The 27,995-nt window shown below is 54.6% G+C and overlaps 2 protein-coding genes across 7 annotated transcripts in view; one reads left to right on the top strand and one right to left on the bottom strand.

Annotated features, from left to right (window-relative positions):
- The window catches only part of LRRC36 (leucine rich repeat containing 36), a 77,486-nt gene that overhangs the window by 11,139 nt on the left and 38,352 nt on the right, over positions 1 to 27,995 (bottom strand). For 2 of the 6 annotated variants that reach the window (XM_074968426.1, XM_074968427.1), the window contains exon 14: positions 25,884 to 27,918. The exons of 2 other annotated variants lie outside the window; for them this stretch is intronic. In XM_074968426.1, coding sequence (XP_074824527.1) covers positions 27,720 to 27,918 — 199 coding nt within the window. In that variant the 3' untranslated portion in view covers positions 25,884 to 27,719. Of the gene's footprint in view, positions 1 to 25,883; positions 27,919 to 27,995 lie in introns of those variants that run through there. 2 more of the 6 variants (XM_074968431.1, XM_074968432.1) reach the window with 1 other exon arrangement.
- TPPP3 (tubulin polymerization promoting protein family member 3) lies at positions 1,479 to 13,202 on the top strand. The gene is made up of 4 exons (XM_074968433.1): positions 1,479 to 1,763; positions 6,076 to 6,269; positions 8,805 to 8,958; positions 10,079 to 13,202. Exons 2-4 carry the CDS (start codon positions 6,082 to 6,084, stop codon positions 10,265 to 10,267), a joined length of 531 nt encoding a protein of 176 aa, XP_074824534.1. The 5' UTR covers positions 1,479 to 1,763; positions 6,076 to 6,081; the 3' UTR covers positions 10,268 to 13,202.

The raw sequence follows: 27,995 nt of genomic DNA, 5'->3' as shown, positions 1-27,995 counted from the left end.
ATTACATACGTGCTGACCCAACACCTATCCACAGTACTCTGTACGCAACAAGTGCCTACACCCTTGTGAACCCACATATGTACACGCCATGTTCCCAGTCCAACTGGGCCCCCATCTGCAACATGTACCAAGATCCAGTGTACCCCAACCAATACAGACCGTGTTCCCAGCTTCAGGATGCACTAACACCCAAACAGGGCATGTCCCCAGCCCCCTTGGCAACCTGACATACCGTGTTCCCAGCCTCTGGGCATGCCCACCACTTTCCCCAGCCCCCCGTTACCAATATGCATTGCACACACAGACGTTCTGTCGCCCAGCACATCTGTGTACCAACCCCCATGTACCCCTGTTCCCTTGCACTCAAAGGCAGCAGGTGCCCAGCTCCTGCCCCCATATGAATAGCTGCTCTGTACTTGGCCCCATACACACTTGGTCTCGAGGCCCTGGGCACCCCAGGGCCACACACACTGTATCCAGCCCTGTACTCCTGGGGCACAGATATGCTTTGTGTCCCATCCTTACTGCCCGCGCTGGGCCTTTCGCACTGGCAGTGCCGTTCTGCTGTGATCAGTGAGCTGCAGAATGGCCCCGTGGGGCTCCAGGACTGCCCGATGGGGCTCCAGGACTGCCCCAGCCGATGTGCTCCATTTCCAGGTTTTGTCCCTCTGCCAGCCCTGCCGGGTGCTCCTGGAGGGGAGAGTTGTGCTGGGCTTGCTCCTCCTCATATATTAGCCCCAGTAACAAGGGCTCTGTGCGGGGAACCTACTTAATAATCCCATTGTGCCGGTGCCTGGACGAGACTATACTAGACTCCCTGCACTGCCCCATAGCAGGGGTGGCCAAACTTACTGACCCTCCAAGCCGCACGCGACAATCTTTAGAAGTTCGAGAGCCAGCGAGTGCCTGCTGGGGCTTGGGGCTTCAGCCCTGCCTGCCCTGGGACTAGGGCGTCTCCTTGGGGCTTTAAATGGTGCCCTCCCCACTCTCAGCAGGCACCAGTCATCTCTGGCAGAAGCCCCTAGCCCCACCAACTCGCCCAAGGCAGAAGCCCTTCCTGAGCCTCCCCCGCGACCAGTCTGGGAGGCAGAGAATGGAAGGGAGGGGCGTGGGGAGCGCCGCGAGCCGCCCTTTAACTGTGAAAGAGCCACATGCAGCTCACAAGCTGCAGTCTGGCCGCCCCGGCCCTCCAGGGACAGCCCTTCGGCGAGGGTACCAGCCGCCTAGCTCCTCTGACAGGCGCGGCCTGCAGGGCTGCTCCCACACTCCCCTTCCAGGCAGAGCTGCACATGCCCTGGGTTCTGGTCCAGCAATGCTGCTGACGAAGGCGGCGCCTGTCCCTGACACCTGGCCCCTGCCTTCCCTTCCACCATCCCTCACCGGAAAGCAGCAAAGCCAGAGCCGAGGGAGAGGATCTGCAAGCCCGTCCCCCTCCCAGCGGCAGTGAGACGCAAATGGACCACTGGGCTCTGCTCCAGCAGGCTGGCTGGAGGCTGGCAGAGGACCTCTCCTGCCCCAGCCGGAGGCGCTTTGGCACTGCAGGCGGGAGGGAGCGCAGCGCTTCGCCGTGACCTTGGTCACCCTCCTGCATGAGAACAGGACTGTTACGCGCCCGGGCTGTTTAGCAGGCTGTCTCTATGGCTACCGGAATAAACAGCAGATAAGAGCGCGGCCGCCTCCAAGCAGCACTGCAGTCTGGAGACCAGGAGGGAGCCGGGCTTCTCCGGGTAGCCTGCCACAGCTCAGCAGAGGCAGTTCAGGCGGTAAGTCAGCGAAGCAGCAACCTAATGGGCTGCTTCTGCAGGAGGAGAAGGAGGAAGGTGCGGGCTGGCTGGCAACGGGGGGGGGCCTTGCTTGGTGCACTGGCTGCCTGGATTGGCATCGCTGAATGGTGGCAAATTCCCCCCATCTGGGGGCGCAGAGCAGGGAAGCGAGCTGGCCTGCATGCCCAGGGGACTACGCCTGTGGGAAAACCCCGGGCTGATGTGCAGGGCTGGAGGGAGCAGGGCTGGAGCTCATCTGCAGCGGCCTGCGTGTGCTGCTTCCAGGGACTTAGCTCAGAAGCCAGCTCCCTTGGATGAAAAGGAGGGACACGCCCTGCAGAGCGGGCTGGCTGGCTGCTCCCACAGACCAGCTTTGGAGATGGGGTGCTCGCCCATCGGCACCTCCCGCAGCATCAAGGCTGCCTTCAGTGCACCACATGGAGCAAACCCCGGCACCCCGCGTGGGACCAGAACAAGGAAATGCCCGCGACAGGCACACTGCAGCACACCCCTCCCCCACGCATCACCCCCGGCCACACCCAGACCCTGCATACACCTGCACATTCCCCTCGGCCCTTGCACACGTTCCCCCCCAACACTGCACGTGTGCACCCCTCCGTGCACTCACCCCTGCGCACACACCAACGTCACGGCCCACACGTGTGCCCTGTGCAAACTGCAGCAGTGATGCTTAGCGCTTTTCATCCCCAGGTCCCAAACCACTTTACAAAAGAAGGGACGTACCCAAACTCCATTTGACAGCTGGGGAAACTGAGACCAGAGATGAGCCAGGATCACCCAGCAGGAGAATGGCAGAGCCAGGAACAGGACCCTAGTCTCCTAGCTCCCAGTACTGCACCTGATCCACTTGCAGGCTTCCCGCACACAAACATGAGCGCAGGCCCTAAGACCTGCCCCGGGGCGTGGTGGCCTGTGTTGCTCTGGGGCCTGTCGTCCCCCACCCCCTTATGCCTCTGTGAATTCACTGAGCACTCCCTGGAGCGGGCGTGACCCTGCGTGGTGCCTCTCTCAGGGCGGGGCACTGCATCCCACTCGGCTCAGTATTGTCACACAGTGTCTGCAGTGCTCAGGGAGACAGAAATAACTCGTAGGTTTGTGTCCTGCTGGCAGCTTCCTCTTCTTACCACCTTCCCCTCCATGCAATCCCTATGCCCCCTGCTATGTGACCCACGGCTGCATATGCGCTCACAGCCTGGAAAGGGGGACGGTCAGATTAGTTGTAGACGCTACTGACCCGAGCGCGGGCGTGACTGGCCTAGGGAACAAGGACCTCTCCACCAACAGCAGATGCAGCCTGGCAGCAGCAGGCCTCACATCGCCCCCTGCCACCCTCCGACCCCTCGCTCCCACACTGTCCTGCCCCTGGAGGGACTCCTCCTGGCAGGGATGTTGGCATGGGCAGTCTCTGGGGCCCTGTCAGTCCTGGCTAGCTCAGGGCTAATTGTGATAGTGAAAGAGAAGGCAGAGCCAGAAAGGGTGGCTTAGTGGTATATCAGGTGTGAAATAGCAAGTTATGATCCCTGGCAAAACAGGGCCCAATCCTGGCCCAGAAGACCAGCTCTTCCCAGGTGCTGCGTGTAGCTTCCAGGCTAGTCTGCTCAGCACAGACGGCAGTGCCCATGGTGCTGTGCAGGAGACCTGGGGGTTGGATTAGCTGCCCTGTCCCTGTCCCTGTTGTGAACAGGGTGCTGCAGGCTGGCGAGTGGGCCCCCGGCTTGCAGGAAGCCGCATTGCAGTGGGGCTGGGTGGGGAGAATGTGTCCATTAGCCAAACTGTGGCCATCAACTCGGTTCAGTAAGACCAAAGTTGCCTGAGCCAAGGAGAGGAGCATGTTTGTTAGGCCCGCTTCCTGGGAGAGAGAGACTCAGTGCCAAGAGCCTTCTCTGGTCCCAGCCGCTGTGGGAACCCGGCTCCCTTTGGCTGCGACATGCTGCTTTGCTGGCAGGTTACGCACACGCTGATTAATGGCCTGCAGCTGTTTCTGAGGCAGCAGGCCCGAGTGGATTCCCATTGGGAAGGCCAGACACTATGAACTCCTTCCCTGTGCCCTGGCAGGAGTGCCCCAGATCCGCCAGGCGCCTGAAAATAGACAAGATGGGGAGTACCACAACTCCTGAGTGTGGCCACGAGGCCCTTCCCCGGATCTTGGGCATGGCTGCCGGCATGTCAGTGTGTCTCTGTATGCGTGTGTGCCCGTGTGTGTACATGCATGTGTGTGTAAGTATATGTGTGTGTCTCTATGAGGCTGTGAGCGTCTTTCTGTGCCAGCCTAGGCTTTGTCCCCTGCAATTCCCTCATTGCCAGCCTCAGGGCAGCTGCCCTGATGGGGGCCTTGATGCTGCCAGGCTGCCGGGGGGATGAGAAGACATGATGCCGCCTGGAGCCCTGGTTCTAGCAGCACTGTAAGGGAATCAAGGCCCATGTGGCTGTCTGGACTGCTGTGCCGTGCAGTTGTAGCTGTGCCGGTCCCCAGATATTTGAGCGACAGGGTGTGTGATGTAGGATCTTTAATAGCTGGGACGCCGGGAGTACCTTTCCCAGACCTGAAGACAAGCTTGGTGTGGCTCCCAAGCTTGTTCCCGCAACAACCGAAGTTGGCCCAATAACAGCTATGACCTCACCCGCCCTGTCGCTCGGGCTCTGTCTGGACCGAGTGCACATGCTAATAGTCCAGCCACACCATGCCTCCCGCAGCAGCAGCTCCAAGCAGCACAGCCCTCCCTAGCAACGGTCGCCAGGCAGCACAAACTCTGGCCACGCCAGCAGACAAGCCCGCACGCCTGTTTTTGTTTAATGTCAGACTGTAACTAGGGCCCGGGGCTGGGCCATCCCCCCAGCCCAGCCCAGCCCAGCCCAGCCCAGGCCGGGTGACTCTGCCCTGTGGCTGGGTGTGTCCAGGGGCCTGGAAGAGAGCAGGAGTGGGGGGGCGTGGAGCTGGGAGCTTGCTGGGTTAAGGCTTTTCAAAGCTGACCAGTGCCACTGGCTCCCCAGCTGGCGACAGCTTAAAGGGTCCCGAGGCTGAGAAGGTGCTGCCCCCTCATCTGTAAACCAGGCCCCTGTACGGCGTCCCAGGCTGGGCCCCCAGAACCCCTAGTCCCTGGTGCAAGGCTTGGCCCTGGCCCCCCAGTGACAGACTTGCAGGCGCTGAAGTACTTTGCCCGGCTGTGGCCGTTTTGAGGCACTGGGGGTCCCCCAATGCCCCTTTCACACAGGATGAGGCGCTTGCTCTGTTCCCACTCACCTGCACACTGCCTCTGCTCCCTGCGCGGTGACAGCTGGATTCGCCGCACGGAGGGCACGCCCTAGGCAGAGCGCAGCTGCTCTGCCAGAGACACTCGCCCTGGGGCCAGTGCATGACGAGCGCCCAGCCTCACCCAGTGCCAGCCCCGAAGGAGGCGACGGGATGACCCGACGATGCTGACCTGTGCTTTGCTAATGCACGGAGCCAGCGGCATTGAGAAGGTGGGCCAGGCCTGTGAGAATCAGAGTGGCCAGGGAGTTGGAGGTGGCTGGCCGCAGGCTCTGTGAAAAGCGAAGGGGAGTGGCCTGGTGTTAACGGCTAAGAGGCCGGTGGCCATTGTGGGGTGCCGGCCGGTTGTTCCTCCCTGGCTCATGGCACTGAGGGGCTGGCTTCCGAGAGGCTGATCAGGCAAAACATGTCTCTTTAGCGCAACTGGTTTAGTTGTGAAAAAGCCTATTGGTGACAGCTTTCCCAGGGGGTTAACAAGGGTTAACAAGCTTTCCCAGGGGGTTAACAGAAGTAGGAGGCAGAGGTGGAGGGGCCTGTGCCAAAGGGAGAGTATAACCTGATATTGACCAGAAACGCTGATCAGCCAGTGCAGCACTGGCTGAAGGAGGAGGAAAAGAAGCAGTGTTACATCCGTCTCAATACACTGGGCCAACACTCCCAGTCCAGCGCTGCCAATGCCCCTCTCTCCTGACCCACAGTGCCAGCCTTGGGGCCCATACACAGCTCCGTTAACGCTCCCAGGTCCCGACCCACAGCCCCTCTGCTATTGTAGCCGTGGGACCCACATGCACAGAGCTCTACAAGCCCCACAAGCCTGACCTTCAGCTCCCGCTGCTATCCTCATCCTCGGCTGCCCACTTCCACGTCTGCCGGTGCGGCTTCGTCGTGATGGGGCCAGGCTTTTGTGGGAGGCAGCAGTAAAAGGGGTGTTGCAGGGTGCAGGGGTGCACAGATGATACACACGGATGGTACACACAGTATCTGGTGTGATTGCTGGAGTTTGCGTAGTAACTGGATCCATTTCTCCTCTGACTACCAAAGGTCAGCATGGCTGGAAGCACTGACATGGCAGCTCTGCAAGCGAGCTTCCGGAAGTTTGCAATCTATGGAGACACCAAAGCTACAGGGCAAGAAATGACTGGGAAAAACTGGGCCAAACTGTGCAAGGAGTGTAAAGTAATGGACGGCAAAGGGGTCACTGGCACGGACGTCGACATCGTCTTCTCCAAAGTGAAGTAAGTGGTTCCCTTGCGTCCCTTCCCTAGAGCCTGCTCTACATCAGTGGCGTGGCTCTTGGAGCTTTGCAGGGCCAGCATCGCCAGGCCACTCAGTTCTGTGTGCTGCCCGCTGGGTCACCCATGGGCACGCTCCCAGGTCATTCATTTCAGCCCCCTCCAGCCCTGTCAGACTCTGTGTGGAGCTTAGAGGAGCCTGGCATCCAGGACAGAGTTTCTTGTCTACCAGCTACCGGCCTCCAGACAACCCTCCCCACATCTGATTCACTGATATTTGCAGCACATTGCTGCACATTGTTACATGGCTGCTTAGCTTTCATACACAGAGATACACACACACACGTCTTTAGCCCTCATTGTTGAAAAGGGCCTTGCCTATGTGACCCGAGTGTAACGGATGCAGTGACACCTGCCTGAGTCTCACACATCCCTGAAACAATGGCTCCGAGAGGGGTAAACGGCCCCATTTAACCCTGTAACCTAAACTGGCTATTTCAATATACACGTGAATGATTGCATTGCTGATCATTTGAGCAGAACCAGTCAGCTCGCAGGCTTACCCCACCCTCCCAACCTGCCCCTCACACCTTCCCAAAGCCAAAAGTCCCAGCTTTGCCCTGACAAGGTCGGTGGGGCAGTTTCTCGCTCCCCATTAAGAAATCGATGGCATCCGGACATCTGGAAGTTTGGGGCAACAAGTTGAGACTATAACGAAGGTGGGGGCTGCTGGATTAGTCATTGGCACGTAGGATTCTGTAGAAGCCTCGATTTGAACGGTATCTGAGGCTGCTGCAGCACACCCGGAATCCGCCGTAGAGTCTGCCAAACCCACAGCGCTTGCAGCGTTGTTTGGGAGCGGCTGTCCAGAGTGTGTGGGGCCTTCGATACAGGTTACTATGTAAAGATGATGCCAGAGGAGCCCTGGGCTAGATCCGCAAAGGGGAATTAGCACTGTGACGCCCGAGGAGGCGCCCTGCCAGCTAGTGAAATCCACAGCCCTGAGTCAGGCGTGTAGGAGTGGGGAGAGTCAGGGCTTTTCTACATTTAAAATGCTCCAGCAGAACAGCTATGCCGCTCTACCTGCACTGCTGCAGAGCTGCAGTGTAGACACGACCTGTGCAGATGGGAGGGATTCTTCTGTCAACCTAGTGCTGTCTCCAAAGAGCACTTCACTATGCCATTCAGGGGTGTGGATTTTCACACCCCTGTGCTACGTAGTCCTGCTGACTTAATTGTCTAGTGTAGACAAGGCCTTAGGTGCCTAAAGATGGGATCCACAAAAACCCATATGCTCAGCAGGAAGCTGCCTAAGCTAGACAGCAAGGGTAGGAATTCCGGGAATTAGGAGCCTAACTGTGGGCGGCTCAGGATTCACAGCCATGAAGTTAAGCACCTAAACCAGGTCACTCCTTTCTTGCAAACCAAGCCAGTGCCCCTCCTATAACCAGTAGTCCAGAGGCTGGAGCACTCACCCGGGCTGTGGGACACCGACTTCAAATCCCCTCTCTGCTTGCTGTGGTCCAAAGCTCCTGTGCCTCCCCGGGGAGTGCCCTAGCCACGGAGGTCTGGGGTGCGCTAGAACCAGGCTCCTGCTGGACCTTGTACCACTTTATGTACAATACTTAAACACTCACTTGAGCAGGGACTTCAACTTGAGTCTCTGCCCTCCCAGCTGCGGGCCCTAACCTCCAGGCGCCGGCCCCATTCCCACAGCCTCCAGCCCCCTGCAGGCCCCCATGAAATCTTACATGATGAGTAAGTCCCTCTCTGCCCTCCCTCCCAGCTGTCCCGCCGTTCCCTGGGAACAAGATTCTGCCCATCTCATCACAAAGGAGTTTTTCAGTCTTATAAAGTATTTAACCCTAAATGTTACCAGGCTGCATCGCTGCTGGCTCAGTGGCGCAAGGGTTGGGGATGGGTAGATGGGACAGGGATGTTTGCCCCTGGTCATCTGCCTGGAAACAAGAGCTTGTCCAGTGACACGGCCCTCGCCAGCAAAGGGGTCAATGCCTGCCAGGGCCCGGCTCCTGCAGGCGCATCTTGGACTGCAGTGCCTCACAACTAGCCCTTCCACATCCACATTGACCCAGGGCTGGATGAGGTCGCACTCTGAGGACAAGGCCTTGACCCTAAGGATTAAAGGTCAATGAGCAAGAACTTCCTGTATCAGATGGTGTGTCAGTTCTTGTGTCTCCTGCAGTCTCAGCCAGAGCTAAGATTCTTCTCTTCTGTCCGAAACTGTTCTGTAGAACAGCTGCCAGGTTCTGCTCAGCTGTGGCTGCATTTCTGGAGGAGAGATCCCTGTGTATCTAAAGCAATTTACATGTCAACTATTTCAGTAACTGGTGCATCAGAGTTTCCTCTTTTCCCTCAAAGACCACCTGTCTGGGTATAGGGCTTGTCACCTGGCTCTCCCTGCCACAGCTGGGAATACAAGTGCTATTTGCAAATGCAGCCCTGGTGTCTGTCTTGCAGCAGCTACCATTCTAGTGACGTGTTTGCGCTAGGTCACTCCCCAGCCCTTGTGTCTTGCAGAGGGAAGACAGCCAGAGTCATTAGTTACGAGGAATTCAAAAAGGCCCTAGAGGAGCTGGCCCCAAAGAGGTTTAAGGGGAAGAGCAAGGAGGAAGCATTTGAATCCATCTGCCAGCTGGTGGCAGGGAAGGAACCGACCAACGTAGGCGTCACTGTGAGTGATTGCTCTTTTCGGATGTGTAGAGCAGGAGTGTTGGCTCTGTCTGGGGACATGCAGATGCTGCTCTGGGCCACGGGGAGCCCCACAAATGTCACATAGCAAAGCAGCGTGTCCCGGAAGAGGCAGGGATCTGGGAGGGCTGTGACAACTTAAGGGAGAGAATACGGGGCAGGACCCTGAGCAGTGGGGACAGCAGGGGGTCCAGAGAGTGCATGGGGAATGGAGGTGTCTGGAACAATGAGGGACAGGGCGGTGGACTGAGCCAGCATGATGGTCTATGGGGGATGGACAGGGCAGGGCCTGGGAAGGGCACACAGGGAATGGAGAGGCCTGGGAAGGGCACGTGGGGGGACGGAGGGGCCTGGGAAGGGCACATAGGGAATGGAGGGGCCTGGGAAGGGCATGTGGGGGACGGAGGGGCTTGGGAAGGGCACGTGGGGGATGGAGGAGCCTGGGAAGGGCACGTGGGGGACGGAGGGGCCTGGGACGGGTACATGGTGCACGGAGGGACCTGGGAAGGGCACGTGGGGGACGGAGGGGCTTGGGAAGGGCATGTGGGGGCCAGAGGGGCCTGGGAAGGGCACGTGGGGGATGGAGGGGCCTGGGAAGGGTACGTGGTGCACGGAGGGACCTGGGAAGGGCACGTGGGGGATGGAAGGGCCTGGGATGGGCACGTGGGGGCTGAAGGGGCCTGGGAAGGGTACGTGGGGGCCGGAGGGGCCTGGGAAGGGCATGTGGGGGCCAGAGGGGCCTGGGAAGGGCACATGGGGCACGGAGGGGCCTGGGAGGGGTACGTGGGGGCCGGAGGGGCCTGGGAAGGGCACGTGGGGGCCGGAGGAGCCTGGGACGGGCACGTGGGGGATGGAGGAGCCTGGGAAGGGCACGTGGGGGCCAGAGGGGCCTGGGAGGGGCACGTGGGGGATGGAGGGGCCTGGGACGGGCACGTGGGAGATGGAGGGGGCTTGGGACGGGCACGTGGGGGCCGGAGGGGCCTGGGAAGGGCACGTGGGGCACGGAGGGGCCTGGGACGGGCACGTGGGGGCCGGAGGGGCCTGGGAGGGGTTATAATTACTTCTTTTTGTTTGACTCCCCTGACCCATTTTCTTGCTGACAGAAAGCTGCGACGGGCGGGGCAGTGGACAGGCTGACGGACACCACCAAGTACACGGGCTCGCACAAGGAGCGCTTCGATGAGAGTGGCAAGGGCAAAGGGAAGAGTGGGCGGGAGAACATCGTAGACACCAGCGGTTATGTGGGGGCCTACAAGAATGCTGGCACCTACGATGCAAAAGTGAAGAAATAGGGACAACTGGAAGTGCCACTGACCCTTCCAGGTCCAGGCACCCCACAGCCTCTGGGCCTTCAATCACATCAGCCTTGGGAACTGGCCTTAATGGCACAGGCCTCCTGAGACTGTGCTGGGCCCAGCTCCTAGCCATGGAGCCAAGGCTGACAGGCCTCTTGTCACCAAGGGCTGATGTGATTAGAAACTGACCTGGCCTTGCACTTTGCTCCCAATGTTACATCAACTCCAGATGTATTGTGAGCCGTGCCCCTCCTGCTGGCACTAACGAGTCCTTCTCCCCTGTGCGCCCTCAGGGCGCCATGCCCCTCCTGCTGGCACTAACGAGACCTCCTCCCCTGTGCGCCCCCAGGGCGCCACGCCCCTCCTGCTGGCACTAACGAGACCTCCTCCCCTGTGCGCCCCCAGGGCGCCATGCCCCTCCTGCTAGCACTGAGACCTCCTCCTCTGTGTGCCCCCAGGGCGCCACGCCCCTCCTGCTGGCACTAATGAGACCTTCTCCCCTGTGCGCCCTCAGGGCGCCATGCCCCTCCTGCTGGCACTAACGAGACCTCCTCCCCTGTGCGCCCTCAGGGCGCCATGCCCCTCCTGCTAGCACTGAGACCTCCTCCCCTGTGCGCCCTCAGGGCGCCATGCCCCTCCTGCTGGCACTAACAAGACCTCCTCCCCTGTGCGCCCCCAGGGCGCCATGCCCCTCCTGCTAGCACTGAGACCTCCTCCCCTGTGTGCCCCCAGGGCGCCACGCCCCTCCTGCTGGCACTAACGAGACCTCCTCCCCTGTGCGCCCTCAGGGCGCCACGCCCCTCCTGCTGGCACTAACGAGACCTCCTCCCCTGTGCGCCCTCAGGGCACCATGCCCCTCCTGCTGGCACTAACGAGACCTCCTCCCCTGTGCGCCCTCAGGGCGCCATGCCCCTCCTGCTGGCACTAACGAGACCTCCTCCCCTGTGCGCCCTCAGGGCGCCACGCCCCTCCTGCTGGCACTAACGAGACCTTCTCCCCTGTGCGCCCTCAGGGTGCCACGCCCCTCCTGCTAGCACTGAGACCTCCTCCCCTGTGCGCCCTCAGGGCGCCATGCCCCTCCTGCTGGCACTAATGAGACCTCCTCCCCTGTGCGCCCTCAGGGCGCCACGCCCCTCCTGCTAGCACTGAGACCTTCTCCCCTGTGCGCCCCCAGGGCGCCATGCCCCTCCTGCTAGCACTGAGACCTCCTCCCCTGTGTGCCCTCAGGGCGCCATGCCCCTCCTGCTGGCACTAACGAGACCTCCTCCCCTGTGCGCCCTCAGGGCGCCACACCCCTCCTGCTGGCACTAATGAGACCTCCTCCCCTGTGTGCCCTCAGGGCGCCACGCCCCTCCTGCTGGCACTAACGAGACCTCCTCCCCTGTGCGCCCTCAGGGCGCCATGCCCCTCCTGCTGGCACTAACGAGACCTTCTCCCCTGTGCGCCCTCAGGGCGCCACGCCCCTCCTGCTGGCACTAACGAGACCTTCTCCCCTGTGCGCCCTCAGGGCGCCATGCCCCTCCTGCTGGCACTAACGAGACCTTCTCCCCTGTGCGCCCCCAGGGCGCCACGCCCCTCCTGCTGGCACTAACGAGACCTCCTCCCCTGTGCGCCCCCAGGGCGCCACGCCCCTCCTGCTGGCACTAACGAGACCTTCTCCCCTGTGCGCCCTCAGGGTGCCACGCCCCTCCTGCTAGCACTGAGACCTCCTCCCCTGTGCGCCCTCAGGGCGCCACGCCCCTCCTGCTGGCACTAACGAGACCTCCTCCCCTGTGCGCCCTCAGGGCGCCATGCCCCTCCTGCTGGCACTAACGAGACCTCCTCCCCTTTGCGCCCTCAGGGCGCCACGCCCCTCCTGCTGGCACTGAGACCTCCTCCCCTGTGCGCCCTCTGGGTGCCACGCCCCTCCTGCTGGCACTAATGAGACCTTCTCCCCTGTGCGCCCTCAGGGTGCCACGCCCCTCCTGCTGGCACTAATGAGACCTTCTCCCCTGTGCGCCCTCTGGGCGCCATGCCCCTCCTGCTGGCACTAATGAGACCTTCTCCCCTGTGCGCCCTCAGGGCGCCATGCCCCTCCTGCTGGCACTGAGACCTTATCCCCTGTGCGCCCCCAGGGCGCCACGCCCCTCCTGCTAGCACTGAGACCTTCTCCCCTGTGCACCCCCAGGGCACCATGCCCCTCCTGCTACCTTCTCCCCTGAACACTCCTTGGCCCTTCTGCTAGCGCTAAGAGGCCTTCTCCTCCGTGCCCCTCACAAGGCCGCCACATTCCTCCCACTCGCTACAATGAGGCCTTCCCTTACTCGTGCCACCGGGTGCCTGCCTGTATCTCTTCCACTAGTGAGGTCTTCTACTCGCTACAGATGCCAATTTCCCTCCTGCTAGTGACAGATGGGCCTGTTCCAACCCTATGTCCCTTCAGCGAAGGCCAGGTCTACACTAGGCTCGTATAACTATGTCGCTCGGGGTATAAAAAATCCACCCCTCACCCGCAGCACTGCAGTGACACCGACCTAACCCCCAGCACAGACAGCACTGTCAACGGAAGGGCGTCTCCCATCCGCAGAGCGACTGCCCCTTGGGGCAGTCGCGTCCCCAGGCTGATGGGAGAAGCCCTACAGCAGAACAGCTGTACCGGTGCCACTTTTAAATGTCGACCTGCCCTAAGATTAACGACACCTCCTCCCCTCTGGGCACATCAGTCACCAGCGTTACCGCAGCCCCTTCTCCTCAGGGCACTTCACTCGTCAGCATTAATATGATCCTGCATGCGCCTTCCCTGGAGAACTTGCCTGCATTGTGTTTAACCACCACCCCTCGGTCTCTTCAGGCCCCATCCTCAGACGCCTGCCTTCTTGGTGGAGACACAGCCAAAGGCTCCCCTGCTCTGTAACCTGGCTCTGCAATAAACCTCCCCCCGTTTTGTACTCGCGCCCCGTGTGTTTTTTCAGAGGGAAACAATGCAGGCAATTCAGGGCTGAGGCAAAGGAGGCTGGTTTTGACCCAGGATCAGATCAAACAGGCCAGTCAGTCAACTTGGCTCTGAGTCAGACTCTAGGCAGGGAGTGATGTGGGCTTGGCCCTGGTCACCTCATGACTTTGGCAAGCTCCTGGCCACCCATGTGCCCCGATGTTGCCAGAGCAACCAGAGAGACACACAAACATTCAGGCACCTGGCTCCAGCTGCTGCAGTGTTTGCAACCAAACACATGAGCGCCTGGTAACACTCACTGGGAACTGGGTCTTGATTGGAACCATCACATCCCATGGACGTGGCCCAGCATCTGTCCCCCTGCCCCACCACCTTGCTGTGCTTCAGACAGTGCTCTAAAGCCTCTAACACACAGGCTTAAGGCCCAGATCCTCACAGGCACCTAACTCCCAGGTGCCTAGATACCTGGGGCTAGGGCTCTGGCCTCACACCCACTAAGAGCAGTGCTGGAATTGCTTCCCCAGACTGATGGGTCTATCTCTTCTGAAGTCACAGGTTAGAGGAATCCCAGAGCCACCAGGCCAGAGAGGACAGCAGAGTGGGCCAGAATACTGAGGTCAACAGAGACCAGGCCTTGGGAATACTGTGTGTCTGGGAGCATAGTTGCCAACTTCTCCTGGCGCCGGTGGGTGCTTGTGCCCCCCGGCCCCGCCCCGACTCCACCGCCGCCCCACCCCCATTCCAACCCCTTCCTCAAAGTCCCCGCCCCAATTCTGCCCCCTCCCTGTCCCTATTGGACTCCTTCCCCAAATCCCCGCCGCAGCCCCGCCTCTTCCCCGCCTCCTCCCCAGAGCACGCCACATTCCCGCTTGTCCCCCCTCCCTCCCACAGCTTGTTATGCCGTGAAACAGCTGTTTTGTGGCGGCAAGTGCTGGGAGGAGAAGTGGGGAAGGTGCGCTTGGGGTGAAGGCGGAGGTGAGCTGGGGTGGGGAGCTGCCGGTGGGTGCAGAGCACCCACCAATTTTTCCCCATGGGTGCTCTAGTCCTGCAGCACCCACAGAGTCGGTGCCTATGTCTGGGAGCGATGATGCTCGGCTCTCCCATCTTGCGCCGTCTCATGCCACTGCCTCAGGAAGCCACTGCTGGGCCACAGGACTGATCAGCTTAGAAAAGAGACGACTGAGAGGGGATATGATAAAGGTCTATACAATTATGAATGCTGTGGAGAAAAAGTGTTATTTACCCCTTCACATAACAAAAGAACCAGGGCTCACCTGATGAAATTTATAGACAGCAGAATTAAAACAAACAAAAGGAAGGACTTCTTCACACAACACACAGTCAACCTGTGGAACTTGCTGCCAGGGAATGTTGTGAAGGCCAAAAGTATAACTGGGTTCAAAAAAGTACTAGATAAGTTCATGGAAGATAGGTCCATCAATGGCTATTGGCCAAGATGGTTAGGGACGTTACCCCTGAGTGTCCCTAAATCTCTGACTGCCAGCAGCTGGCCCTGGAGAACAGCAGATGGATCTCTCGATAATTGCTCTGTTCTGTTTGTGCCCTCTGCGCATCTGGCACCAACCGTTGTCGGAAGACAGGATACTGGGATAGATGGACCATTGGTCTGACCCAATATGGCTGGTCTTATATCCCCTTTTCCATGCTTGTGTGCCTTGGAGGAATTCAAGGCATTGAAGCCCTGCTGTTCTGAGAAAGCCGCTCCCCTGATGCCCTACTTCAGCTCACCTAAACATTTCTCATCTGGATTTTCCCTGCTCATCAGAAATGTGGCCTTAGCTGAGTTATTATTTATTTAGCATCTAAAGTGTGCTAGTAACTTTACTGAGCAGAAAACACATCCTGTAGAAGTCACAGTCTGCCAACAGGTATAATGTCATCATCCCAACTGAGTTGGGAGGAGCAAGGAACAAAGGGAGGAAGCACTGGGGGAAGGGGAGAGGAGCAGGGGAAAGGAGAAGAATGGTAAGGAAAGCATGATGAAGGTTAATCTGATGCTAGGTTCCTGACTCAGCATTGCCTGTCCCCGTAGCTCCTGCTCCCTTAGTACGGCAAGTAGCTCTGCAGCAACTAAGCCAACCGGTTGATTAACTATCCTTCTCTCCATTAGCTTCTTTGTGGAGGCTAGTTCCTGGCACTTTCCCTCCTATCTCACAGGTCAGAGACTCCTGACAACTGTGTAAAACACCCCTGGGCAGCAAGTACCCTACCAAGTAAACAGCCTTCTCAACAAGAAATCAGATTACACTATGTGTCCCACCCAGAGTTCTTTGCAGGTGGCAAGTGGCCTCCTGTGTCAAAAACTTGATTCACCAAGAAGTGTCTGTTTGGATGGCGGAGGCTACTTTAGGATGTTCTATTCTATTGAGGTTCTTATAGGGAGTTCCTGCTAGGAAACTTGCTTGCGTGAGATTTTCTCTCTGAAGTGGTCTAGAGAAGCCCATGAGTTATCGCATGTGCATCCAGACTGAGTCTGTGAACCTGCTGAGATTTGCCCACCCCTGCAGCGTGTTGTGGAAATGAAGTACATAAAGCGTGACCCAGATTTCCAAATTTTAGTCACCCAGCTCTACGGTGTCAATGGTTTCAATTTCCATAATCTCATAATTTATATATGGATAGAATTTCCCTGTGCATCTCTCTTTCTTTTTCTGTCTAAACTATAAAAATGTCCCAAAAGTTGACAGCCAAGAATAACACCTTGTTTTCCTGTGTATAGTGGCCATTGCACCCTGGAGTTCATCAAGTTCTCAGGAGAGTGTGAAAACCACAGGAGTTAAGCTAGGTAGAAATAACATCCTGTATGACCTGTAGAAAGGGAAAGGTTCTATGGGTCAAACTTTCTGATACTCCTAGCAATTCAAGCCAACTAGCTTTCAGCCCAGATTAAGAACCGTATAGTTGTCTGCCTTACGAAGCACACATCCATCTCTCTGTATGCGGTTAACCTGCCTTTTCCCTTCAGAATAATGTCTCGTTGTAGTGTAAGTTCCTGAACAATGTGAAATGAAAGGTGTGAAATATAACCAATGAATCTATGGACTAGGACCACTAAATTTAGAGTAGCTAGAAAGGATTTTGTTGGCAATTATGTGAAAAGCAAAGCACACAAAGGATGTAAGTTGTAAAGATGAAAGCTGTAAGTACCTAACCAGGGCCTAGTTTTGATGTAGTAAAAGAAATTGCTTGAAAAAGGGGGTATTCCATTTAAGAGTCTGGCTAAGACAGAAATACAGTCCTCGAAAACAATGGAAGGTAAAAAAGCTTCTTAAGAAGAAAAAGGATAAAAGAAATTTGTTACACACTGTTGCCATCTACTGGATATTGATGGACGCAGCAATAAAACTGAGAACAGAAACCAGAGACCCCTTGGCAAGTGTTCAAAAGAAATGAGGACCGTTCTCCTCCGACAAATCCCCAAAGAGGGTATATAAATGGAGGTTACGAAGGTGGATCTCAAAGTTTTGCTGAACCTCCATGGCTAGCCTCTCCCTTCCTCCAGGACTAAGAAGAGAAGTTTGCTGAACCCACAAAAGAAGCTGCAGAATTCAAAAGTGCTACCAGATACTTGGCCCAGCCCTGTGGCCAGCTCTCCCACTCCTAGGGTTACAGGCCTGAGAAGAAGCAGTGACACTCTATTTCAGCAATTAAGTAACTGAAAGTTTCCTTGTTGAGTCTGCACTTTCCAGTGAGACCCCGAGGAACCATATGTGTGATTTTAACTGAGTAATGCTAGCTGTATGGTGCTCCATTGTAAGTCCAAGTAAACTGGCCCAAGAGACTCTCAAACAATTTGTAAGCAATTGCCTTTGATGTTTTAAATTAGACCCTTTTATACCCAACGCTAGAAAGAGCAGGGACCACGTTGCTAAGAGTGCCTTAAGACCCATAGATTACAAGGCCAGAAGGGAACATTGTGATCATCTAGTCCAGCGGTTCTCAAACTTCATTGCACCGTGACCCCCTTCTGATAACAAAAATTACTACATGACCCTGGGTGGGGGTGGAGTGAGGGGATTCCTGGAGCCTGAGCCTGTGCCCCACCACCCTGGGCTGAAGCACTCAGGCTTTGGCTGCAGCCCCCAGTGGTAGGGCTCAGACTTTGGCTTCAGTCCCGGGTCACAGCAAGTCTAACACTGGCCCTGGCGACCCCATAAAATGGTGTCTCGACTCACAGTTTGAGAACCCCTCATCTAGTCTGACCTCTGTATAACACAGGACAAAGAACTTCCCCAAACTAATTTCTAGAACAGATCTTTTAGAAAATTATCCAATCTTGATCTAAAAACCCTCAGTGATGAAGAATCCACCACAACCCTTGGTAAATTGTTCCAATGGCTAATTACTCTCACCATTAGAAAATTTACTCCTTATTTCCAGTCTGAATTTGTCTAGCTTCAACTTCCAGCCATTGAATTGTGTTAGACCTTTCTCTGCTGGACTGAAGAGCCCATAATTAAATATTTGTTCCCCATGTAGGTACTTACTGTAATCAAGTCACCCCTTTGGCATATAAGGCCATGTAAAGGGACACTGGCAAGGTTGCCAGGGCAAAAATGTAACTAACCTTTTCTCATTAGCTCTGTTTTTTGCACAGTCTGTACAATTGTTTCCCAGTGTTATTTCCCCCCCACCAAAATAAATTCAACTTGAAGAGGGGTGAGATCACTAGGACCCTATGTGAGGGCACTTTCAATAGAGTGGAGAGGACAGGAGGGTCAGGAAATTGTTGGTGTAGAGGAAAACATGGAGACAGATACCCTGCTCAAGGAACTTAACGCTAAGGGGAGGAGGGAGATGCGGCAGAGAGAAAAGTGGATCCAAGTGAAGATTTCCTTAGGACTGTGGAAACAATAGCTGCTTGAAGGAACAGGGGACAGAGAGGAGATGGTATTTACTTTCCTGAACCAGTGGCCGATTACTGCATGGGCCAATGGGGCCCGTGCCCAGGGGGCCCAGCCAATTTGGGGCCCTGTGACAGGGTGGACTAGGCCCTGAGTCCCCCTGCTGGAGGCCTTGTGGCCTGCCGTGCCCCACCCCAGAAAAGGGCAGTAAAAAGGTCCTCCAAGCGACCTAGAGTGGCTGTGTGGGAAGCAGCCAACCAGGGCCCAGCAGGCTAGTATAAGAGGAGCTGCCAGCCCGTGGGAGGGCTGTTCCTTGCTGGAGATGGAGAAGAGTGGTGGGTGCTCCAGGCTGGCTGCTAGGGCTCCACCAGGAGAAGGCAATGAGCGAAGGGTGAAGAATGTGTGGGCTCCATGGGGAAGTGGCCCAGGGAATTCTAGCAGCGATGCAGTTTATTTAAAGGGAGATGGTGGGTGGCTGTTATCTACAGGGTCCCTGGCCTGGGTCTTCTTCCCCCTTGCCTCCCTTTGAAGCCACTGGGAAAGTGGCCTGGACTTTGATGCACCCCAGAAGGGGAACTGAACTCTTTTAGTGGCCCAGCTAAAGAGCTGGGGCCAGAAAGGCCTGGAGAAGCAAAGAGCCTTCAGGGAGGGAGCCCTGGGGGATGTGGCCCCACACCAGGGCTGGGACTGCTTAAAGAGCAGGGATAACTTGAGGGAGCCCAGAAGGGGCTAAGAGACAGTTTGGCCCGTGTATTGTGATAGGCCCTGCTGAAATGATTGAAGAGTGAGCCCCAGGATAGGGCTGCAGATTGAAGGACCCTACAGAGGGTGCTGAAACAGGCCCCCTGTTGGCCTTATACCCCAGAAGGGGTTTGCTTTGCTTTTATCACACAGTGTGAGACTCGGCCAGGGGATGAGTCACCATAGACCCACCACAGACAGGTGGAGAGAGAGTGCAGGCACATGCACTCGGCCAGGGGGTGCTCGTGAGAGGTGAGTGTGACTCCCTTACAGGCTCCCAGTATAATTCCCCCTCCGCCAACTCTGGCCCCAGGGCTGGAGGGGCTCTCGTTCCCTGCCGCAGCCCTAGGGCAGAGCCTCTCTGGTCCCTGTGCCGCAGCAGTGGGGAGAGGGGGTGCAGAAAGGCGCAAGCAGGATGGGGCTGCCAGGGAAGGGGTGGAATGGGATGTGGCTGTGGATAAGGTCGCAGGTTGAAGGGGTGGAATGGGCACAGCTGCAGGTGGAAAGGCTGGGGCAGGGCCACAGTTCTGGCACCGGGGCCCCGTCACTTGCTCCAGGACAGAGGCCGATCAAGGTCTCCTGGGGCCCAGGGCTGAACACTGAACTTGGTCAGATATTGCTGCTCCTTTCTACAAATGAGTTCAGGAGTGTGTGTTTCCATTTGCCAGGATAATAATTTTTTTTTGGCATTTCAGATCCATTTGGCAACTTTCCCTATCGATCTGGGAACTACTGGATGCATTCCCTGAAAACACAATGGGAAACTGTCTCAGATGTGAGATCTTGGAAGCATGTAAATGTCAAAGACTATTATATTGAGGAGTGCCAGATGCTATGGGCACAGGGATCTTTGTAGACTACTGTATCAATAAGGGTTAAATGTGTCTTTGTGTTTCCGGCTCGGTGGGGGGTGGGGTAACAGCCCCTGGAGACCCAGCTCCTGCCAGGGTTCTGGAGGCTGATAGGCTGCCTGTGTTTCAGCAAAAGTTTAGTTGAGGATGCAAAAAAAATTTGCAGCAAAACATTTCACTTCAGCGAATGGGCATTTTCCAACAAAACTGGGAAACTGCCAGCCAGCATCACTCTCCTCAACGGAGGAAGCACCTGCTCTGTCCATCTTTCAGAGGGATTAGTCCACTGCAGGATGGGCAGGACTTAAAAGCAACGGGTTTGGAATCCAACATTTGAGGTGCCCTGTTGTGACCCAGAGCCTCTTGATGCCAGCTGGCAGAGGGCACCAGGGCTGCAGGGTTTTTATAGGTTATCATACTGTCAGGTTTACTGGTTGTCATAATCATTTTGAAATGTGCATACAGATATTTAATTTCCAGTATAGGTTCATAACGTCTTATGTTCTCAAAGCCTTGGAGCGAAGGTTGGTAAACAGGAGGTGACGTGCCCTGACTGGCTCCTTCCAGGCAGAGGGTAACAGATGCATATGTCCATGTCTGGTCATTGTGTGTGATGTGCTTGTGACCTGCTTCACAATGCAGGTCTATTTGCATACAGAGCCAAAATGCGAATCAAGAGACTGTGAAATCTTCAAGAGAGGAAATGTACGGCAGGAGGGGATCCTGTTTTTGAGTACAGATAACGGATTGTTTGGGTATAGCTGGGGGGCAGAGGTACCCCCTGCATCTTTAACTGAGAAGACAAGTTGATACTGTGACTTGCCTCATGAATGGAAGATCACAGCTGAGCCTGGCTGTAAAATGCTTTGGGGGGTGACCATTGTTCCAGAAGATGTGAAAATATCTTGTTAGTTAAGTCTAGGTTCTAGGATGCATGTTATGATTTTATTTTATATGTAACCATTTGTTTCCAATATTTTTACTTGATATCATTAGAATCTCTTGTCTTTGTTATATCACCTTTTGCTTGTTTTCACTATAAACATATCTAGGTGCTGTGTGTTCAGTGGAGCAATGATCTAGGCTGTAACCAATAAGATGGGGGCAGGGTTCCTTTAGGAGCAGCGAGTCTGTGAAGTGCCCAATGAATCAGGGGCTGGACACTCCAGGGAGAAGCTCACTGGGCTCAGGGGTTGGTGTGTGCCTTTCGCTAACATGCAGAGGGACAGCAGAGCTCAGCTGAACTCCTCTGATCTACTGATATATGACCACCAGGATCATCTGTGACCTGTCTGGAATAAATACTGACAGTCAGACCTCCCTGGACAAGTCCCCTGTGCAATCCACCATACAGACCTCCCTGTACAGGTATGACGCTTCCTGGTGGTACAACGGGTGGTGAGGCACCTCGCTACTACATACCCTTAGAATGAGGGGGTGTTGTCTGTGTGTGTGTATTTGGGAGACACCCACCAGACAACAGGCCATTAGCCTTGATGGGCCATTAGGAAGAAACAATAAGACTTTGAAGATACTAACTTCTCTCCTTCCTGAGAGGCATCCTGGGATGTAGCTGTGACACTACTAGGTCAGGTTGTCCTGTCACCTGGTACTAAACATCATCTTGGACTTCTAGTAGCTTTCCACTAAAAGGAGGGGGAGGTCAAGATTGGGAAACAAGATTCCTGCCTTATGTAAATCTTTTTTTAAGGCTGGGGAGTAAGGCAAACAGGACTCTTCTCCTTTGTCTTTCTGCCCAAGAAGAGAGCCTGCTGAATGTACCTGAAGAGACAAAGGAACTGAGCAATAGGAAAGGCAAGGGCTGAGTCCAGACTAAGACAGGGAGTCTAGTCTGTAAAGAGAACTAACTGGAACTCTAAGCTACAGAAACTGTGTAACTTGCCTAAAACAACATTTAGGGTGAGAAATTTATGGAAACCAGTCTCCTTAAGATCTTAAGCTTGGTATGAATGTTTTGTTTTGTTTGCTGGGTAATCTGCTTTGTTCTGTTTGCTATCCCTTATAATCACTTAAAATCTGCCTTTTAGAGTTAATAAACTTGTTTTTGTTTATTATTAAACCCAGTTTGTGCAATTTCTAACTGGGGATACTGCGAGAATTTGTGCATATCTTCCTCCACATTGAGGGAGGGGGTGAATTTATGAACTTACGTTGAATACATTTCTCTACAGCGCAAGACAATATTATTTTGGGTGTACTTTTCAGAGGGGAGCTGCAAGCGAGTGCTGGGTGATTTCTTAGCTGAGTCTTCTCATAGAAAGCTGTTTGCAGACTCTGTGTGATTCTACAGCTGGTGCGTCCCTACCTGTGTGTGTGCGGCCAGAGGCCGGAGAGCCTAAGTCAGCAAAACAGGGAGGGGGAGCCCAGGCTAGTGGAGCAGGCAGGCTCAGTGAAATCCCAGTACATCAGGTGGCATCCCTGAATGGGGAGGTCCAACCCAGCACAATTGTAACAATATATCTGATTCTGCAGGTGTGAGTTTCCTCTCTCTTCAATCCGTGTTCTCTTCTTTGCTCAGTTGAGTTCAGGTTGAGCAGTGCCTCCTATTTAAAAGATGACTCTTCTAAGTACTCTAAAATCTGCATGCTTATTCAGATTGTCTTGAAATTGTGTGCCCCATGGAGGAGCTAGGTAAGGTTACTAGTGCAAATTTGGTGTCATTTGAGCACGTGGTCCTGAGATACACCCCGCTCCCCAGACAAAAGAGCATTACACAAAATCAGCAGCTTCTTACAATGTTTATTTTTGCACACGTGGGGTTCAAACCATGGCTTTAATCATCCCCTACCAGTTACTCAATGTTCATCTCAGCTTGTGCCCCTTTGGGGGAAGCTCTATTGAAAACATTATTAAAGGAAGAGCTCAGCTCACTAGAACGGTACATGGCAAGCACTCATGCAACAAAGAGAGTGAAATGTGCCTATGGAGCAAGACTAGGCCAGAGGCTTTGCAGCCGCCCTATGATCCGATGACGTGGCTGGCTCAAGGGGACATGCTATAGCTACTGAACCTAGCTACACCCCTGCACCGTAAATCTGAACCCTGCACTTGGCAGAGATTTGAGCATGATTTGTAGGAACAGGGCTAGTAGATGCCTCTCAAGTGTTTTTTAACTTTTGGGGACTGTGCCCTGCTAATTTGTACTCCTACTTTAGGAGGAGTTCAAACCACTTTCTCATAGACAATAAACTGCACATGCTCTCCGCTGATGTGTGAGTGATGGCAGGGCATGTTGCTACTTTCTCTACCTGCAATATCATAGGAGAGCGTCAGCCCCGATTGATCAGTCAGCACAGAGGGAAGATGGAAGGGATGATGGCTGGAGGGAAGATGAAAGACAGGATAATGTAATCATGTTTCTTGAACAATGGAAATGATCACTTTAAAGCCAAGGGGTTCCCAATTCACAGCCCCTTCAACAGGAAGTATGCGTGACATTTTTCACTGAGTGCATCAAGGCCTTACCCTCAACTCAGGGGCATTTCTGTTTTTTCCTGTTTGTCTAAATTTTTGAATGCTGCAACTGATCAATTCCAAAATTTCAGGGAAAGATCTAGACATTGGTGCCCAGAACCCTATTGATTTTGGGGAAAATCAGAAAATTGAAAGGGGGGCTAATGAAGCCCCCACCAATTCTTTAGCACAGCCACTGCCTCAGGTACCCCCTTCCACTGTCTATAGATCAAACAGCTGGTTAATCCACTCGTTAAAAATGTAACAATACCCCATCTCAGCCCTGCCTATCCTCCCAATAGAGTTTAAACGCTGAAATCCTGAGTGACTTATCACCCACCCAGAAAGATGACTAATGGTGAGGGGGAAGGCCCCTGTCCCGGGGTGGAGGAAATGGGGTACTCTGGTTTGGGGGGAGAGAAGGGGATGTGGGGTGGGAAATGGCAGAGTTAGAGTGGGGTACCCTGGTATGGGGAGAGGGGGGAAATGACAGTCAGAACCCCAGGCATGGCAGGGAAGGGGAAAGAGGGAAAGGGCTTAATGAGGGTTCACTCAGAGCCCCTGCCATGAGGGAGAATGGGGGACGCTACTGTGGGAGGGGGGAGGAGCATGGGGAGAAAGGGGAGAATAGGGGCACACACAGATCCCCTGCCATGGGGAAGGGGAGAATGAGGGACCCTGGAATGGGGAGATGGAGGCCACACAGTACCCCTGCAATGGGTAGGGGGGAAAGTGGGACTGCAGAGGAAGGGGAATAGGGCTCACACAGTTCCTGATTTGGGTGGGGGGGGGAAGATTGAGGGATATGGATATGGGGGAGTAGGGCATGGGGGCATGCAGAGCAGCTAGTATGGGGGGTAGAATGGGGTGGAGGGAATGGACAATATGGGGTGAAGTGGGCATAGGGGGCACAGAGCCCCTGCTAGGGAATATGGGGCAGGGTCACAGCTGTGAAGAGGAATGCAGACTTGCGGAGACGCAGTGATAAAACTGGGGTGTTTGGCAGAGTGCAGGGAGGGAAGGTGGATGGGGGTAGAGGGTGTAAATAGGGGTGGGTGTAGGGGAGAAGGGTTGGGAGGGCTTAGGCCAGTGGAACAGGGAAGGGATTTGGGGAATGGAAGGGGAGGAGATGGAGCAGGTGAACATGGGAGAGGTGGGGAGTAAGGGCAGGGGCCTAGTCACCTCCACATTCTTCCCTCCCCTGCCACTGTGTTGGCATCTGGAGTGCCCTTCCCCTCTGAGATCTGAGCTGTTCTCCTTGTCCCCTATGCTGAGCTGGGGGTCTGATCCCCTCTTGCTGCCCCCATATGTGAGCCAGAATCTCAAAAGGACCCTACCCCTCTGGGAGGAAGTCTGAGCCCCTCCCCCTATCCCTCCATGTGAGCTGGGATCCAGAGAGCCCTGCCCCTCTGAGGAGTATGAACCCCTCTCCCATGTGTGTGGTGGGATTGGAGGCCTCACCTCTCTGCAGGAAGTCTGAATAATAGACTCCAAGGCCAGAAGGGATCATTCTGATCATGTAGTCTGACCTTCTGTATAACACAGGAAAACTAGGAAATTCTCTGACAAAAAAATTCATTAATGCAGAATTTAAGGTTGCTCAGTAGTATCGCCTACCTTTCCAGAACACTGAGTTCAGCAACATTTAACCTCTGAAACCCAGGGAATAGAGAGTTACGGTACCTGCCAGCATCACCTTAACTCTGCCCTCTGAGCAATGATGCTAAGACCTAGGTAAGACAGTAGTCCGAATGAGCTCTCCATCTACTGATGAACTGGAGGAAAAGACCTCACGAACTGACCTTATCTGCATGGATGCACACATCTTGCCAAGGTGACACATTTTGGCTGTTTTGGGTTAAAATTCTTGGATGCAGGGGTAGTGAAATGTTGTTTCCCCTGTTGGATGACTAAAGCGCAGCAGAACTGTGCTTGCCCTGATCAAAGCATATTAGCTATAGTCACGATAACTGTCATCTCACTCACTAACAATGGGGGCAGGGAGCTCTCTCCGAGTAAAAAACAGAGGGGGCAGGCAGCTGTTACTAGCCAGGTCACTGAGGGACTGTGTCACCACTTGCCCTGCAGCTTGGGGTGCCTCACAATGCTTGACTGCTGTAGCTCCCAACCTGGGCTTCTCACAGCCAGACACTCTGAGTGTCCTTGGGTAGCCCATAGCCTGGGTCCAACAGCTCTGAGCCGCTGACTGCAGGTGTGGAATTGCATGAGGCCAGGATTATAATCTGTTACATTTTAGACACTGGAAAGTGGGCTTTATTTTGTTATATTTGTAACTCTTTTCGGTCTCTATGATCTCTGCTTAGTATCACTTAACTCTCTGCTCGTTATTAATACATTTATAATAAAACAATAAGTTTATCTCAGAGCAGTTCTATTAAGGTAAAGAGCAGGTCCTCAGTGGAGCTAACAGGCTAGTGCGGTGGTTTTCAAACTTTTTTTTCTGGCAACCCAGTTGAAGAAAATTGTTGATGCCCGCGACCCAACGGAGCTGAGGATGAAGGTCTTGGGGTGGGGGAGGGGCTCAGGGCTGGGGCAGAGGGTTGGGGTGTGGGGGTGAGGGCTGTGGGGGGGAGGAATGAGGGGTTCAGGGTGTGGGAGGGGGCTCTGGGCTGGGGCAGGGGGTTGGGGTGCGGGAGAGGGTCAGGGCTCTGGGCTGGGGGTGCAGGCTCTGGGGTGTAGCTGGGGATGAGGGGTTTGGGGTGCAGGAGGGGCTCCGGGTTTGTGGAGGCTCAGAGATGGGGCAGGAGGTTAGGGTGCGGGGGGAGTGAGGGCTCTGGGCTGGGGGTGCAGGCTCTGGGGTGGAGCTGGGGATGAGGGGTTTGGGGTGCAGGAGGGGCTTCGGGTTTGTGGAGACTCAGGGATGGGGCAGGGGATTGGGGCACGGGTTTACCTCGGGCGGCTCCCGGTCAGCGGCGCAGGGGGGGTGCTAAGGTAGGCTTCCTGCCTGTCCTGGCACTGTGGACTGTGCTGCGTCCCAGAAGTGGCCAGCAGCAGGTCCGGCTCCTAGGGGGAGGTATGCAAGCGGCTCCACGCGGCTCTCGCCTGCAGGCACCGCCCCCTCCAGCTCCCATTGGCCGGTTCCTGGGGTGGGACTAGATGACCTCCTGAGGTCCCTTCCAAGCCTGAGATTCTATGATTCTATGATTCTACACGTATGCTACCTTTGCAGACAGTGCGGAGCGCGCAGTCAATAGGGCACACGCCCACTGTAGGGCAGAATCAAAGGCAAAACTTGCATGTAGCTGAGGTTCCTGTTCAGTGCACTACCTGCACCTGCCCTACACGCAGACACTGAGCCTGCTCCATAAAACATCCCCATAACTAGTGCAGTTTACAGTCCTTTCATATTTGCATACGGGGTTCCTCTAACACAACACTTTTATGTCTCCACCATAACACCCACACAGTACTCACATCACACCTCACTGCCCACAGTCCCCAGGGGAGGAAGACCCCTCAGTATCGCTACAGGCACAACTACACAATTGAGTGCTGATATGAGGCAAACTGCATCCCTCAAGGTACACACACACCCGTTGCTTTTCAGCACACGGAAGTGCTCAGATTCCACCCCCCCACGCATCACCTCATATCATATTCACAGTTCTGCTAATCTGCCCCACCCAATCCCTCCAGCATTCAATACAGCTACACTTAACCCAGTGAATGCAGCTAGAATGCATGCAGATAACTCCTATAGGCTAGTCCCAGCTCCAGGGGGATAGAGTTAAGGTTGCATTGGTGTCCACCTTTCAGGCGTTAAAAGCTGAATTACCTTAATTCTTTATTTCCTGGTTTTCAACAGTTTGAGTTTTATTGAACCGGATGTTGTGGAAGAGCACAAGATACCACTGGGCAACCTTAACGCTTTACATCTTTCTCAGTGAACATATACTGGAATCACCATCTCATAGCTGAAATGCAACCATCTCTAGGGTAGAACACGACAGCTGTTAGCAGCAAACAGCAACACTACACAATAGTTTAGGATGGGGGAGAGAAATTATTCTGTATTAAACTGAAATTGCAGAGGAAATAATTATCTGCAGATTATCATCCCAAATAACATTTCACCAGGACACTGGTTTTAGAACTCCAAATTCTTGCAAAAAATGCCATGGGACATTACCTTGATTTTACAATTTATATCAAATATCGGATCTTCAACCACACAGCCACCTAGCACAGGACACTGATTCAGCACCGTTTCAGAGGAAATTGAATGCACTACTGAATCACCAATACTTTCTGAAGTGTGAATCTCTAAGCTCTGTAGCATCTGCGAATATCATACCTCCTTGGGATGGCAAGACTGTAGACTACCATTTTATTATAAGGAGCCTTCTGTATTTTTTTGGTAAATCAATAAAGACAGAAAAACATAAGAATGCTAACACCAAGTGGTGCTTAAGATGCTAATGCAAAGTAAGATTAGAATGACATAATGAATTAATTTCAGTAAAAGTGGACACATTTAAATATAGTTCGACATCTCATATTGTACTTAAATGGAAAAGAACATAATCCATATAACATTAAGTATGTGAAGTGACTCCTTGTTTACTTTACAGAGGAGAATTGCTTAACTGCTCTGCATTACAATACTGACTATAGGCATGTGCTGATACAGGAGGAGTTCTTTCTAAGGGAGGCGATCTCTCACGAAGGGTGAATTTCTCAGAAGAAAGCGTTGTTTTTACGGAATTAGGATTGTGCTCTTTATTCAGCTGTTGCAGCAGAAAGTTGTTTGTGGACACTAAAGACCTGGGCAAGATGGCGAAGAGGTGGTTAAAATGATGCATAAGCATACATTCATCGGAATGAACTCTGCTAAGATGTGG

Source organism: Natator depressus, chromosome 12 (genome assembly GCF_965152275.1).
Source record: "Natator depressus isolate rNatDep1 chromosome 12, rNatDep2.hap1, whole genome shotgun sequence".
Taxonomy (NCBI): domain Eukaryota; kingdom Metazoa; phylum Chordata; order Testudines; family Cheloniidae; genus Natator; species Natator depressus.
Note: the sequence above shows the minus strand (reverse complement) of the source record. Positions and strands in the feature narration are given on the sequence as shown.